Source organism: Rhipicephalus sanguineus, chromosome 1 (assembly GCF_013339695.2).
Source record: "Rhipicephalus sanguineus isolate Rsan-2018 chromosome 1, BIME_Rsan_1.4, whole genome shotgun sequence".
Classification (NCBI taxonomy): Eukaryota; Metazoa; Arthropoda; class Arachnida; order Ixodida; family Ixodidae; genus Rhipicephalus; species Rhipicephalus sanguineus.
The window spans coordinates 33,338,232-33,355,201 of NC_051176.1; the positions used below are offsets into that span (position 1 = coordinate 33,338,232).

The 16,970-nt window shown below is 42.3% G+C and overlaps 1 protein-coding gene across 2 annotated transcripts in view; it reads left to right on the forward strand.

Annotated features, from left to right (window-relative positions):
- Positions 1-16,970, forward strand: part of LOC119390334 (probable medium-chain specific acyl-CoA dehydrogenase, mitochondrial) — a 142,478-nt gene that overhangs the window by 3,013 nt on the left and 122,495 nt on the right. For both annotated transcript variants that reach the window (XM_037657960.2, XM_037657954.2), the window contains exon 2: positions 14,032-14,128. In XM_037657960.2, the coding sequence (XP_037513888.1) occupies positions 14,032-14,128 (97 nt within the window). The remainder of the gene's footprint in view (positions 1-14,031; positions 14,129-16,970) is intronic.

The window sequence follows — 16,970 nt, forward strand, 5'->3', positions numbered from 1 at the left end:
AGTCACTTTCTTTCACTTTTAAAGCGCCTGTGATTAAAGTGGGGCAATTCCATTTTGGGGCAAAACAAAAAGCAGTTATCAAATAAAAAATGAGCCAAATCCTTCACTTGTTTGGATCAAACTGAGCCATATCTATTAAACCAGTGCTGCATCAACAATCATGACCAAAACAACCAGCATGGCCACATCTAATCTGTTTGTGTCCTAGTTGCTTTGCTATCGTGGTTTCATTTCACAATTGCATTTTTTGGGGGGGACTTGGTACTTACTGAAGGACGTGATCTTGTAGGGCAAAATCAAGAGTAAGAGGCCGATGTTCCTACATCTTTTTGCCTCTTCATGTTTCTTTTTTGAGTTTTGCACTGCAGTATCGTGTCCTTTTGCTGCAAGACTCTATATTTGACATGAAAGTCAACTGAAATGAAGATATTGAGCACCAGTCTATTCCGTGAAGAAGTGATGCGAGACAGCACAACATAAAACCAGCTAAGAACCTAAGAAGAAGAGCTGAAGCATTTTTGAGGGCCTTGAATAGATTCTAAGAACAAGAAAACGCTGCTGGCAGCCCAAAATGGTGTGCCTGTTACCTGGAAGGACCACTCACTTTACAAGTCTAGTCATCGCCATTACGCCCATGCAACAAGGGACGGCACCGCCGAAAGCAAAAGGATGGTGTTAATTTTGTTGCAAAATGTTATTGCTATATCGTTTATTTGCTGCCATTTTAGGCTCCTTTTTTATGCAGACAATTCAAGCCCAAATGAAATGTTCCAATTTATAAGAGCCAGAGCTAAATTTTACTTCTGAATACCGACACAGCTGAGTGACAATTTTCACATACAGCAAGGAGCCTCACTATCGACAAACTGTTTCTGTTTTCGCTACTCGAAAGTAGCAAGTAGTGAAAATGGAGCAGAGAGAACAGGAGCTCACCTTTTGAAAACACTTTCGTGTAGTCAGCCTTCTCATCTTTTTTTTTTAAATTGTCCTTACAAGTCCGCAACTGGACCTTGGTGTGGAAATCTAACAGCAAAAGTACTAACTGCCAAAGTAAACACGTACTGTAAGCAGAAAACTGGATTATTAGAACATATTCAAAAGGAGGTAAAATATTCACCACACAGGCACACACCTCGCTCACACGCATTCACTTCAGTTTGCTCATTTTGCACACACTGGTAGTTTCTCTACTGCTGTTGCTTGCCCAGCGCTTCTTGATGGCCGCCAGAACACAGCCACACAACAGTAGCCACACGGAGACATTCCAGCGATTCAGCCTTGAGACCAGGCCTGTAGCTTGGGGGGGCCCGGGCTCTCCCCCCCCCCCCTTGAAATTTCGATGGAGGGGTGTGTTTTACGGAAAATGAATAATAGGTGTTTTTCTCAAATAGTCCAGGTTTTCAGCAAGCGCCCCCCCCCCCCCTCTGTAAAAAAAATTCCTGGCTACGGGGCTGCTTGAGACATCTCCTTTCCTTTGAGGAAAAAAATATGCTGCACGTGATGTATTGAGCCCCAGGCTCGACCAGGGAATGCACTCGATGTCCTTCACGCTCGCTTACAAAAGCAAAATGCACAGTGAATGTACACAAATGGAACAATGTTGAGACGGGAAGTTCAGAATGTTTTTGTGATGGCTATGCCATATGGTGCCTAGCGGAAAACAAAGTTGAGTCGACAAGAGTCAAGAACTGGCAAACTGCCTGTCGAACATTGGTGGTGCTTGTTTGTAGGAGTGCTGGTGCATAGTTTCAATAACCTTTTGTTGTAGAAATGAAGTACACGCACATAGACGGATGATTCAGACATAAAAATATGTGTAGCCTCACTTCCGTGACAGTCACTTATTCGGACAAGGGCGCCTTTCGTAAGGTGCCCTTAAAGTGTCTTAAGGTTTGAGAGGTCCCTTTACCTCTTCTTGTACTTTAACTTAAGTTCTTACGAAAGGCTGCCTTTATTCATAAGGATAGGAGCATTTGTGAATACAGAGTCTAGTGTTGATGCACTCTCCGTGTGACCTGCCACTGCGTACTGGAACACCATGCCGGTTTCCCATAACTGGTAACTTCTTTTGTTTGCGAGTTGTCCAGCGCCTGTGCACACCTGCCAACTCACCTGATTTGCTTGGGAGACTCCTGAATTTTGAACAATCCTCCCAGTTGTATGCTATAAATCTCCTGAAGAACAATGCTAGCGCCACCATGAAAAGAAAATAAGGACATCGGTTCTAAAATTTTCTGATTGTTAGCAGAACGCTTAAGTCACTTTCGCCACAGTACGCTGGTGCCATGTAAAAAAAGTGCATTAAGATTGGCAGTGTCTGCTGGCAGACTGTTGGTCATGCATAGTTCACAGGTATCTCTGAGAATACACAGGACAGAGTGCTCCACTCTGTCCGGTGTCCTCTCGGTTTATTTGTTACGTGTTTGTGCTGTTATACCTATGAAAGGGCTGTCACAGGACACAACAGATTTTGTCCCTTAGTTATGCACGCGTGCATGCGCCATATCATTACCAGTACTTGTATGAATTCTGATGTTTACAAACTTTACAGGCAGTCATTCGGTTATGATGTTGCTGCAGCCTTGGGAAACAGCAAATTGAAATGTACACCAGCTTTCTTTTGTCGAGTCTCCCCCCCCCCTGCTATACGAATCTCCCAAATTGCGAGGTTACCTGGTTGGCAGGTTGCCATTGTGCACATTCTATTCCAGAAGATTCCACTAATCCAGAAGATCTCAACATTAAAAGGCATCGAAAGCCCAAGTGGTGGCCCAAGAAAGCTAGCGTGGCTTCTGTACGTCCACAGGTTATCCCATAGGCTGAATACTGTAGTGGCAAAATTGGGTGTCATGACCAGGACTGGGCAAAGATACTTTGAAATTGTATCGGGATACGATACAAGATACTCAGGCAAGAAGTATTTGAGATACAGATACAAGATACCTCTGGAATAATTGTATCCGATACGATACTTCCCAATTGTATCTTAAGATACTTCGATACATTTGCAAATTTGCTCTTGTATATCGATATAACTGCGATCAACTTTGTTTATTTTGAAAAAAATATCTCATTGTGTCCCCAGATTTCTGTCTTACTTACTCGAGATATATTAGTTTCATTCCGAATCAACTCGGCTTAACATGACACCTCTTTTTCGCTGCGCTGTCAGTGGTTTTTGCTTTCGCAATACTGGATCACCTGAAATGTCTACAGAAGCAACAACCCTGGTAGTGATATTTTTTTTTGTGACGCATCATGTTTACATTGAGGACTTAAAACTGCAATGATTTTGATATTCCACTTATCTGCTGGCGTAAAGCATTCGTTAGCAACATATTCACTAACGTGCAATCTTTTGAAATTTCTTCTCCGAGAGAACTGGTGCCGTCGAGAAAGTTCTCAGGCGGGGTAGTGGCACAAAGCGTTGCAGAATACCACTGCTATTCACACTATTGCTACTTATAGCTCCGACTATCTCGTGAGTTGCAGCAATGAAAAACTTTACTATCACCTAAAAAAGAAAACCAATATATCTTAGTCAAATAGCAAGGCGGTTCCGTATTAGTCCCAGTCAATATATATGTTTACAGGTTGTTTCACGTAAATATATAACCAAGTATTTAAAAAAAGTGGTTAACTGCGAGTGAATGAAACCAATGGAGTATGGTTGCATGTACATACCAATAGAGTATGTACATACCAATAGCATGTACATACCAATAGAGTATGTACATGCTGCGCGGTGATATTTTTCCGATTTTAAAAGAAAGTACACGAAATATCAAATAAAACCACGTGACTGCGCCACTCGTGCGCTACCGTACTGCAGCGCTCTCAAACGTGCTTTGAGCGAAACAAGCGGCGTGCGAACTGTCAGCATATCGCTCCCCATACATTGGCTTAATATGGCGGGGAGGGGGGCGCCGCGATGAACCTTCACCACCCCCCCTGAAGGGGAACTCTGCGCACGCCTATGAGTACGTGTAAGGGACGACGGTGTTTCCTGGCCGTGTGTGGTAGTCGGAAATGTTGACGCACTATGGAGCCGATGCCTAAAGCCGTGGCCGGTCGTTTCGCCATGGTCCACACGCCGCTTGTTTCGCTCGAAGCACGTTTGAGAGCGCTGCAGTACGGCAGCGCACGAGGGCTGTCACGTGGTCATGTTTCGCGGGCTTCTTTAAATGGGATGCAAACCGAGGATAGCAAAAATAGCACTCATGCTGACAATCAACTTATGATCAAAAGAACCCTTGAATAATTGAGCAGGAAGAACAAAGATACAGTAGGCCAAGATATCTTCTGTTACGTAAGTTCAACGTTCAACGGCATCTAGCATCAGCACCGGTGGAGCAATAGATTTTTGGAATCTCATTTGCATATAAGTCAATCTCATCGTATGTAAGTCAAACTTATATCCACGAGATCTTTTAAATTGCTGTCGTGTGAAAGCTGCGAGACGCAAAGAAACCCAATTCTTGCATTCTTCAGACTTCGTAACGAAGCACCACGCAAGGGACACTTCAATAACGACACTATATTAGCATCAGAATTTTCGCGAAAGGTGCCGTACGCGTTAGAGTATGTAGAGGAGTACAGTGTTTACAAGGAAGTGTCATGGTACCGACAGAAGTAAAAAGGAAGAAAAAATTGCGAGAAAACGAAGTTCGACTGCTCGTAGATGTTCGCGGGCTTGTTTTTGTCGAGATCGCGTGAGCGCCACCAGGTGACTTTGCTCCACCAATAGGGACGCACTGACCTCATCACCTGCCCTCACTGGAGAACTCTAGCAGATATATAAAAAAATGTCACTGTCGTTAGTTTTATTCAAGTAGCTTAGTAGCAGCAGTATCAACTTGAGAAGCGTAGTTCAGCCACTGTTAATTGTTTCGCTCGGTGGGGTTTCTATAGAAGTATCTTGTAGCTTAAGATACTCGATACATTATTGAATGTATCGGAAATACAGATACAGATGCTTGTTTTGCGGGACTTATCGCGATACAGATACAAGATACCCAAGGAGTATCTAAGATAGATGTATCTTCGATACTGCCCAGCACTGGTCATGACTGTGTCAGGGTTCGTAGTGGTCTTTGAGACCCTTGAAAACATTGGAATTTTCAAATAGCATTTTCAAGGCCTTGAAAACCCTTAAATTTTTGTCGGTCTTTAAATGTCCTTGAATTTTGTCAATACACTTTTGTTGAGCTGGTTTTTAGCAGTTGTTTTTGGATAATTCTGTGCGAATAATTGAGCACATATTACAGTTGTCAAATTTGCTGTGACTATAATTTAAAATTTGGAAGCACTTAAACAGAACAAATAGACTTAAACAGAACAAATAGACACATTCTACCGCATGTAACCTGTCTAAAGATGGTTTGACTGCACCACGAGACTGCTCTGCCGTGAAACCACCTTGTCAGGAGAAATCCGTACCGGCGCGAAGGCACACTTCTGCACTTCATTTCTTTTTTTATTAGCCTCTTATATTGCCTAAGTATGAGAAATTTTAAAACTTGAATTATTTTTCCGTATATAATTTGCATCCTACTACTATTCAAGCCCTGCTACTGTTCGAATTCACTTCAAAATTATTCGACACTAATTGCCACTCACTTTGAGCCTAGAAAGTTACATTCGCACGAGCCTACCTTTGAACAGAGGGTTAACGAGGCTTATATTTTGTGGCAGTGGGGGAGGCTGCCCGACCCCTTTGTAAATGTGGGAGTGTGTGCAGATATACTCATCAGGTGAACATGTTCATGACTGAGTTGGTACTTCCTATGTGATGCAATTGCCCCCAAAATGACACTAAGTTGGAAGTGCTGCCCGTGTTGTCATGTTCGTGTTTCTTTCTTGCATTTTTGTGTTATATTAGTGGCAATTATGTCATATATATATAAGTTGAAAAATTCCTAAGGCTGGTAATGCTTGTTTTGTGTGTGCGTGTTCTGCACGCACACACAGCACATCCATATTGTGAGGTGAATCAGTTTAAGCAAACTAGAAGAATACCGAAACCTGCGGAAAGCAGTGTAATGCCATAACACCTGCAGTGAACAAAATATGAGCGAAGAAAGAAACTGTGAAAACTCCTTTAGTTAGCTGTTGATTGTGAAAAAATGCCTGCTTTGGCTTGTGTGCAATGAAAGATGTGCTTCATTCTGTAAACGCTGATGTTTCCTTCTTCTACGATCTTAACAAGTGTTGTTTCAAGTCCTTGAAAATTCTTCGTTAGGTGCTTGAAAGTCCTTAAAAGCTCTTGAATTTTTTTCTTCAAAGTTGCTATGAACTCTGTGTGTTTACACCACTTAATGAGCTTTTGAAGTTTTACCTACAAATACAATTAAAAGCGGAATCATCTTGAATGCAAAATTCACATGGGTGCCAGATAAATCGCAAAAGAAGTTGCTGATCAAGTAGAACCGGCATGGTGTACCAGGTTACAGTAAGCTGGGGCAGGTAAAATGTTGTAATAAGTGGGCGCTGCATCAATAACATTATTGAACATTATTGAACAAGCAATCGTCCTTCCTAGGCACCTCGTGTAATAACTCCCAATAAAGTTCGGTGGTGTATCTATATGTTCGGTATTTGGCTGATAGCAGCCAGCTGCCAAACTTTATACAGTTCATTTACTGTATTTTCCAGTGTATAACATGCTGCCCCTACGAATTTTGTGCAAGATATGACATACAAGACACACCTTGACACACCTTTGTTTTTAACACAGTCAACATGATAAAACACAGCTCGTTCGTTGCGAAAGGTCATAGTCATGCATGGCATTGAATATCCATAAGGAGCAGTAAAAAAGATGTAACTAAATCTGTCCTGAAGTGTAGAAAACCAATATTTATTCCACTTGAAGCCATTCACGGTTACATCCTTTGGTACACTGTCAAAAGGTCTGCCGCTTCATTTGGCAGCATCGTTGGATTACCGTTTTAGGCCTCAAGTGCCTTAACACTTTAGTGGCCACACCTATTCCCATCGATGGTATGTTATTGATGACTTCAAGATCAAATTTTGGTGCTCCCTAAGCACTTCTGGACGGCTAATACCATCCAATGCCACTCAAAGGGCAAAAGAGGAAGTATTTTATCAGTTTCGCTTTTAAGTTTTTTTTTTCTGCCGCAAGGGTGATTCTAAAGCTCCTTTGCAGTTGGAGAGGTGAGCACTCTTGGTTTCGACCATGGCAGCGACGTCACTTACGGCGCTCCACGAAAACAGCGAATTTCGACGGATTCCGATGAGTCTGAGCGGGAATCTCTGGATGATGGTAGCATCAGAGACATGGAAGATGACTTTGATTCATCAGACTTCAGTACGGACAGCAGTGGTGCATCAAACCGCCCCGGAACATCAAGTATCCGCTGGAAAGTTTCGCTCTCTCCTCGGGCCGTTTTATCGCTGCTGCGCATTGATGTAAACGTATCCAGTGCGTAGTAAAGGTCACACCTTTTATCTGCAAGGTGTCAACTTCGTTCGAGCAGGAGCATTTGGCGCCGGCTGCAGAAAGAGCAGAGTTTCCTCCGCGAAGGCGGCATGGGAGTGGACCTTGACCTAGCGCTCTGGAGTGCCGCGCGGCAGCTTCTTCGTATTGTTTTTTGCCGCAGAAGTCGTCGGAGAGATGTGCAGCCACACAAATAAGTATGCGTGGATGCATATTTTCAAAAAGGCAATGCACAGTGAGAGGAACGGATCCAGGAGGGAGGTCACTGAGGAGGAGATGCGCAAGTTCGTTCGACTTCTGGTGTACACGGGAAAAGTCCCGCGCCTGCATTGTTACTGGAGTAGGCGATACATATTTCTGGGCATTCTTCCACCGTCACTGGTGCCATGGAAAAAGTTCAAGATGTTGCTTGCCTTCTTGAGTGTCACTGATCCGGAGAAGATGACTGTCGCATTCCACGGGAAGTTTCACCCGTGTGTCTCCTCTACTGCAACACATGAATGATTCAACCGCGTTGGAACCTTTCCATGGTTGAGAAAATGGTGATATTGTCACGGGGTCGTGATGTCGATGAAGGCAGCAGGCGGCATGTCCAAGGTGACTCCTTATTTGGCAGGACTTGTGGCCGGGAAATGGAAAGTCAAGCTACAGCAATGCACACTGTGCACTGATAGCAGTGAACAGAGCGTCAGCCGTCAATAATCTGATCTCCAGTAAGGCACGTCGGTATTTGTACGTGCAGCATCAAAGGTTCTAGCGTTATCGCTGGTGCTTGCTAAAGCTCTCGAAAAAACTTGACTATTCGCGTCCTGCGCGTAATCTTGACAGAATGACCTCGACCAATCGTGAAGCTTCACGAACATTGCGGCACGGTCTGCGCCAAGCCTTGCTAACAGCTTTTGTGGGTGAAACTCGAATACACAAAAGAAAACAAGAAGCAGGCGTGGCAATATCTAAAGGTCAGTCAGTCATTCGGCAGTACAGGTGGGACAAAGTCGTGAAATGGGGATACAAATTACGAGTTTTAACAGATTCGGAAACTGAGTACACTGTTCATTTCAATGTATACATGGAAAGGTGCCTCAGGATCCCCAGCACCAACCACAAAAAATTGAAAAATAGCAGAACTGCAAACTGTGCTATGAAGAAAGGAAGGTTGAGCAGAAAAAGTTTTCTGCGAACCTTTGTTTCACCGTGCCAAGAAAATGCTTCGCACGGTGGCATGATAGACACTAGTGCTTATATTTTTATATGTATGTAACTTTTGTACTTACAGAACTTAATTTCCAGTATTATTCTATAAGGGCCTTGTGTTCAAAACATCTTTTGTTGTTTTTTTGTTTACCTTGTTCAGAGTAGCATTGATGTTTTTATGAATTTGTTGTCTTTTTGTTATATATATTTTGTTTTGATAACATTTTTATAATCTAAATAAATCTTTTGTTTGAAATTAGTACTCTTGGAAAGAGCAAATCTTCTTCTACCTTTGATACGATACACTTTAGCGTCAATCAGTTTCTGTGGCTGGAAAAAAAATATTTCCTGGACTACCCAAAAACAGATTTTTCCGCGGTCGCGAAAGTGTTAAGGGGTATGCTAGGGTAAATCGACAAAAAAATTGATTTCATTTCATTACTAAAAAATAATGCTGCACAGTGAAACCATGCAGTGGCAAATATCCAGGGGAGCACTTGAAGCGATTAAAAAATACCCTTAAAACCACGCCTCAAACATGGGCAATGATGTTGTTTTTCATCATTGTTTCTGCACATATGTAATTTTGATAAAAATATGGGTACATCAATTAAATATATTCGATTTCAGCCATTTTTCCAAGTTGTGATTGCAAATATTTCCACCTAGGATGCTTCTGTAGCGCTTGAAGTGTAGACATCGATTTCTGTTGTGAGTACTTACCGTCTGTGTTTTGAAACATAAAATCGTGTTTTTAGCACGATAACCTTTTTGAACATTGATGTATCTTTTCTCAAAAACTATCTGGCCGATTACGCTGAAATTTTATCAGATTATACTGAAACGCTTTTCAAATAACCTGAACCTAAAACTTGGAATAACTGTTTCAGCTATAACTCGTAAAAAAAAAAGGAAAATTAGGAAGTCACTCGGTACGTGGCAAGGGAGCGCAATATACTTGCAAAGTAAAAGTAGGAACACATTTTTTTTTTTTTACTGGCTAGGGGTCAGACCCAATATTAAGTGGAATTAGTGTGCAAAATCGTTATGGAAAGCTTACAGTACACAGATAACAAAGATGTAGGGGAAGAAGACAAACAAGTGCTGAAGTGTCTATAAAACTTCTTTTAATGAATATTGTAATGTGCCAGATTTGGCCGCAATATTTTTCTTTTTTCTGAGCAAAGGTACATTTAATTTTTCACCCCAGCCTAAAGTTAGCTTCTCGTATACAAATACATAGTAACAAAGGCTGCAGTGATTAAATTAGACCAAGTGTTGGCCAAAACCTTTCTTATTCAAAGTGCAAAATCTCGCATTAAAATATGAAACTGTTATTGAGATATGCAGCTTAGACGAAGGTGACCCATTTACCCTCGCATACCCCCTTAAAGCACATTGTTGGCGTTGTCTCTGCTGTGTTGCATGCTTGGCAGGAACACATAAACAAAAATCGAGTCACTCGCTTAAAGTTAAACACCTAAACACTTGCATAGTAGATATAAATGGTGACCAGAAGCTGGAAGCTGGGACTACTGCTGGACTGCCAAGAATTCTCACACAAACTCATTAGGATGATAACGAAGCGGTGCTTTCGTTTTTGGAGGTGGTAGATCCTGGGTGCTGCAGCGTGACAATAAGACATAGTGGCACCCTTTTCTTATTTGTTGCACCACTTCTGTGGGTTTAACAGGAGATTAAAATAATGTTGAAAAATAGATGCTATGTCAATTCTTCGGCATGCAGTGCCATTTAATGTAACATTGCTTTCATTGAGCAATGCACAAATAAAAGCAGCACACTCAGCTAACCAACTAGCCTAATTGCTGACATAAAAGTACCCGTGATTGGAATGACGCTTCGCTTATTACTCTGAATGTGCTGCACTGAAAAGTAACCACAATGCTTCGTCCATAAAAAAGCTCTTCTTTGTGTCTGAATCCAACAGGCCAGTGGCATTATAGACAGAAAGGAACATTAAAATGTGCATATGCCACAAAAATGTCTGATATTCATGTACCATACACGCGCAATAATATGCTCTATTCCAATGATCGCTAGACTTGAAGGGATCCCAGAAAGTAGTTGACTAATAGCATAAGAGTTTTGGTGATTGACGATATATATTTACCGTCGTAGTTGTTGAACTGACGCTTATAAAACACCCAAAAAATAATCGCAATATTATGACAAAAAAAAAAACGGCCAATGGCGGCCGGTGCGGACTGGCAACCGGCCCGCCATCTGAAAAACCGGCCTGGCCGGTCTAAAACTGGACAGGTGGCAATCCTACCTGTACCCTTGCCAATGTGCAAAATACTGTCACTGGCAGCAGACGATAGGCAACGCGGTTTCTTGCAGTAAGTTTATTTGAGGGCACTGCTTTGTTTTGCGGGTGGGAGTGTAGTTGTGTGTTATTTTTCACATTTCGCGGGTTTTCTTTAACTCTTTCGTGACCGCGCCTATAGAACGAGGGTCACCGGGGACCTGAACGCGCCAAGCGAGAATTTAAAAATACGGGTGCTCCTAGCAATTAATTGCACCATCTAGTACATTCTGTAAGCACTAATGTTTCGTTTCCTGCGTGGTTAGTTTTTTTTCCAAGCGGCGGCGATTTTTAACCACAACTCGGACAGCGGTTCGCTTGGTTCGTTCGTGAATGGCAGACGACCCCAAAGAGAGATTCTCTTGGAAGTGTTGTTCCTTGTACAATTCTGTTGCGTCTGCAAGCAATTCTTCTGCTGTTTCTAGCAGAAGTGACTCTGAGGATGATGTCAAATCATGGAAATATAGGTCGGATGATAAGAAAACTGTAGTAGAACGAGCTCGTATTGTAGTCTGCTGTTGATCAATGCGTTACGCTTTCTGGCACATCGATTTTTTTACTCTGATGGAAATGTCGTGAGGATGTTGGCAGTATTATATCTTCTATTTGTAGTGTCTCAACAGTATATTGTGACGATTTGGTGACATCGTCTTCAGCCAGTGGAGAGTAATGTTCAGCCCAAGAAGGGTACCTGGCTGTGTCTTCCTCGGAGTAGTGTTGCGCAGTGAAACAATATGTGTCGCAAGGAAAATAGGCGTTTTGGGCATCTTTTCACAGCGAAAGTATTAAACAGGACTTGTGTTAACAAAAATTAGTATGCGTGGTTGCAAATTCTGTAGAAGCAGTCTTATGCTGAGGATGATGGCTCTTGGGAAGTCGCGGCCGCAGAGATGGTGAATTTCATTTTCCTGCCGCTCTATATGGGTATTGTCGAGCTTCCACGACTACACGTCCCCAAAACAAGTATATTCAGAACAAGTCCTACTGATTGACGAAGCGGAGAAAATGCAAAAAGTGCTATGAGATCAGGAAACTTGACGATTGGACAATGCCACTTGTAATGCCTGTTTTGCCTAGTGCACACCGACCTTAGAAAAAAAATTTTTTTTCATCTTAGAGCTTTTAGACATGGTTCCACCTATTTCGATAGTGTCAGACATTGAAATGTGAAGACTTTTTTGAAGCTTACAAGTTTAGAATAATTTTATTGTGTGCGGTGAAGCCATATGTTAGGAGGTTTTGGTGCCATGTTCAGTCCTGCCTTTTGGTATCTGGTTTGTTTTCTGTGCTGCTATTTAGCATAACTTGCTAAAATACCCGTTGTTGATCATTAGAAAATGTATTCCTCTTCTTAATTATATTTGTTGTATTACATTGTCTGGAAAATTTGTAGAGGGGAAAAATGTAATCCTGCAACCTGATGGAGCAATGCAGTTTTCACTGGGCAGAAAAAAAAAAGGTAACTCGTATGCTTTTTGAGCTAAATCATTCAAACTCTCCTCTACTATAGAAAACTGTTTAGGAAACATTTTGTATCTTTCAGACTATTTTTTAGTTTTTTTTCTTTCATGTTGGGAGCACAACAGCTTTGGAATGTTTAATAAATCTTGTTGTTCATAATTATTCTTGCATAATATACCCGAATATTAATTTTTAAAAGTAATGCCATTAAAAAGTACACTCACTTAGCTTTATATTGATATATAATATTACTGTATCTATCATATTACTAAAAAAAAAACTCAAGCATACAAAATGTGGCCAATTTTCCCACTGTCATGAAAGAGCTAACAGCTGGAAAAATATGAGCACGCAATTAGTGCATTTGGGGAAAATGGTGCAGTTGGATGTCATTTAAACATGCCTACATATGCCTCATTGATAGTTTTGGTAATTAGATGAGTACTTGTTGAGCTACAAGTATAATTATGATTAATTATTCAAACCTCATAACAAAAAATGAGTAGTGGGTACTCCAGTATATTAGAAACAAGATGTACTAGGTTTATTTTGCGTAATGCTGTTCCCCTTTTTAAAAATCTTGCTGCGCAGTAGTTGGGATGCCTTGTATAAGACGCACGTTATGTTCAGGAAAAGAGAAGGTTCGTTTTACACACAGTGAAATACTGTCGGTTGCTTTTCATAGCAAAGCTGTTTACCTCGGGGGTCTACTCTGGGCAGCATGCACCCGTATTGCAACAGGATTGGAGAATGAACGGAAAAGAGTGTGGTGGCACCGCTGCATGGTGACGTAGATATACAAAAGGTTCTCATTTGCGAGAAAAATGTTTTGTTCAGGTTTTCTCTTTGGTTTCAACTTGTAGAAGCTGCTCTTGTCGTGTGTGCTGCTCATGCTGACCTTTTCAGTAGTGCACAGCTGAATCGGGTGGAGGCTTCCCTGCAGTTTCCATTTAATGTATAACAATGAGTGTGTCAGATACTAACCTAAGGAAGCTTCCATACAAATGGCGCACCACCGCTTGTCCTCTCCTTCATTGTCTGCTGCCCTTGCATGCTTTCACATGCAATGCGCAATGTTATTGCCTTTTGCGCGACCTTGGCAGAAATGTGCCGGGAGTGCTCATATTGCAATGAAAATGAGTCTCTCTAAGGAGGTCATGATAGGTATGGGAAGTACGCATTGAGAATGGGGTTTCTGCTGCTTTGTGTACGCACCAATGTCATTGTTGTAGCAGAAGGAACTATTCAAGGGCCTGCCATAAACTGTACTCATCACATGTCAGTTTGCGTATAGTGCGCATTGGTTAGCATGCAAAAAGCAACCACAGTGCTGGGGCTCCAAAGAAGCCATAAACTTGGCACCAACAAAAAGGAAAAAGAAGGGGCCAAGCAAAAGAAGCCATTGTATTTCTGCCTTTTTTTTTTTTCTTTCGAGCTAAGTGGACATAGTCTGTTCGAAAGGTATGAACTGGCTAGCGCAGCAACAAGTGCTACCCTAAGTAGCAAAAGTGTGGCTGCATTCTTTCTCCAGGATATCTGGAGACACAGAAATTGGTTTAGCTGTCATGCCTGAAGATGCCTTCCAACGCAGGCACTGCGGGCACTCCAGTCCATTCAGCACTCTCGTGCACTGTCAACCGAGGCAGCTGCTGCTGCATCCAAGGTCAACCACTCTGGATATTGCTTCGGTGAGTTTCACTGCCACTGATTCTCTCGGAAGGATTTAGTGCATCATTTTTTTCATTCTAAATTCGAAAACATTCCTTAAAAATAAGCAATGGCTGCTGCAATGACTCACTTAGCTAGACGTGTAACAAAATGATAAAAACGTTGACAAGTTGTCATGAGAAATTGAGGCTTCATAATGTGTGCCCAAATATCAGCTGAGTATTTGGTACATTTTGTGGCTACATGTAAGTGCAAGAAATGCACAATTCAGGCTTGAAGGTGGGCCTAGACTGGCACTTTGCTATGTATTCCTTATGTTTACTCAGAAGTTGTAGTGCAGGATGTCTGCCAACTGGGAATTCTCAGGGATTTTTGATAGTCCGGAAATACTCGGGGAAAACTCTGGGAATTTGGGCTATCATCAGGGAAAATGTGCTGCAACTTTATTGAAAGGGAACGAAAGTCACGGTAACGCCGACTCCAGATTTTGTGAACGCATTTTTCAAATCGCGTGGCCGCTGGGGCTGCGAGGAAAGGGCGCACCTCTATGCTCTCCTCACTTTCGGAGCAGCAGAGTGGGACAGAACCAGGCTGATGCGTAGTACGCGGGAACCATGGCAACCATGACACATTGTATCGCGCACTGTTGTTTAAGTGTTCAGTGACTACACACTGTAGTCCCCTACTCTGCGCCGTGAGTCGAGTTACAAGGATGAGTAGCCGTAGAGGCGGCAGCAGTAGATGTAACGAGCTCTCAGTTATTGCAAGTGATCGCAATCGCTCGGGAAGCGCATGTCACTGACAAGGCTGGTATCTTGCAAGCCATCCCGATTGGCAACAAAGACGCCGCTGCTTGTTCCGGGATATCGGATAGCTCACTCCCTGTGATCCCGAGCCCCAAGGAAGCTATTTTTTAAAATAAATTTCTACGCGAGAGGAATCGTGAATTTACCGCAACTGAAAGTTTTCTTTTTTTCTTTTTTTTTTTCGGTGAGGGCACTGCTGCGACAAGTTTTAAGCAGTCCACTAACATTTTTTGGAGCTGCTCGTAGTTAGCAGCGGCACCGCTGCCAGCTCCTTCTACGGATGTTTTGCGACAAAGCCGAATTACAAGACTTCTGTTGAACCCCCCCCCCCCTCTGGAAAGAGGGGGGGGGGCTGCGTGAATCCGGCAGGAATTGCGTATTTTGTATCGCCGTGCGTCGTCGCCCGCAGTAGCTCGTGCCGCCATATCTTTTGAAGGGATCAGCAGACGGCTCATACCTTTGTACGTATTGGGCTCTGATCGCATTAAAGGGACACTAAAGAGAAACAGTGAATTGGTTTAGATTGATAAAGTGTGCTCGAACTCTTGTGTAGTATATTTCACCACCATAGGTTTATTATTAGAAAGTTTCATTTTTAAATTTCGCGCCGAACTTTGTAATTCGTGACGTAAAAGACTTCAAAGAGCATTTCGCATATTTTGGCACCACTGGCTCGACGAAATTTCCACAAACTCGTTATGTCAAGTCTCTGGCCCCCTCAGAGGACAGTGCACTTCGATTTAACCGATTAGGAACTACGTAGGCCCAAGCAGGCGTCTTCAAAAATATGTGACGTCATAGCAATTGGTGCGGGAATTCCAAGGTGGCATCGCCACCTGTATTTTCTTTTTGCGCCTTTTCTCGCTTATTAAGCGTCTTTGCGCAGAAAGCGTGGTGTTTTTGGTATCGTGGAAGACTACTTTACTAATGCGACAAAAATCGTTTTGCTCTTTAGTGTCCCTTTAAAGTTTCCGTTAAAGCGATATACGGGTCACTTCGCTTGCGGCAGCGACCGCATTTCCTGAAGAAATGAGCTGCTAGACTTTATTCATATAAGATTTCAATTTGTTGCTATTGCATTCATTGCTTCGCTCTCTTGGCGAAGCAGCGCATTTTTTTTCTTTTTCCTAGCGTGCGACGGATTTCCTTGTTTCACTTTCTTCGGACTGAGTGGAAAGCAAGTTGTTCGGCTGGGTAATATGATAGCATCGGTGTCGCACTATTCTGGGAAACACCCGATGTTTTGACGACGAGCCGTGGGAGCAGAATAGCTGCAGTCGCACAGTCCATTAAACGTGCACTACTTTTGCTTTACGCATGAGGCACCGGCACTGTGAAGAGGACTTTGCTGGCGCGGCATAAAATCGTGGTGGCCAGATCCCCGCTTCAACAAAATTGACGTCTTTTTCCACGTAAAAAAAGTCATTTTTTTCAGACTGCCGTATTAGCCTAGCATTCTTGTGGCATTTTCACTGGAAAAAATGCATCCTTTGGTAATTATACCTTGCTTAAAAGGTCCAATTTCTGTTTAACGAAGTTGTGATATAACGAAATACATTACTGATTTTACCGGCTTTGTTATATCGATGTTTAACTGTACTCTGAACTACTCAAATGGTATTAAGTCATTGTAAATTTTTTAACATGCATAATAAAGAGTGACATCATCGGGCAATGTAGGTGTCAGCCCACCTTCACATAGAAGTTCTGTTTCACTCAGGGAATTTTAGCAAAAGCACTCAGGGAAAACCTGAAAAACTAGGGGAATGTTTAAATGTGAACTTGGTAGACACTCTGTATTGGCATAGCAATATTTTTTCTCTGATTCTGAAGTACAGCACTCGTCAAGTAAAACAAATACAATAAACAATTAACAGCAGTCTTGCCATCAAAACATGTTCAATTTGAGTGTCATCCGTATCGAAGTTGCGAATAACTATTGCTACATACTGTGTTGAAGACAAAACGTTTGTAGCTTCTACAAACAGGCAAGCTTGTGCAGCATTACAGAGCAAAATATTGTATAGACTCATGTTAGGGCCACAGTCTGAGCTCG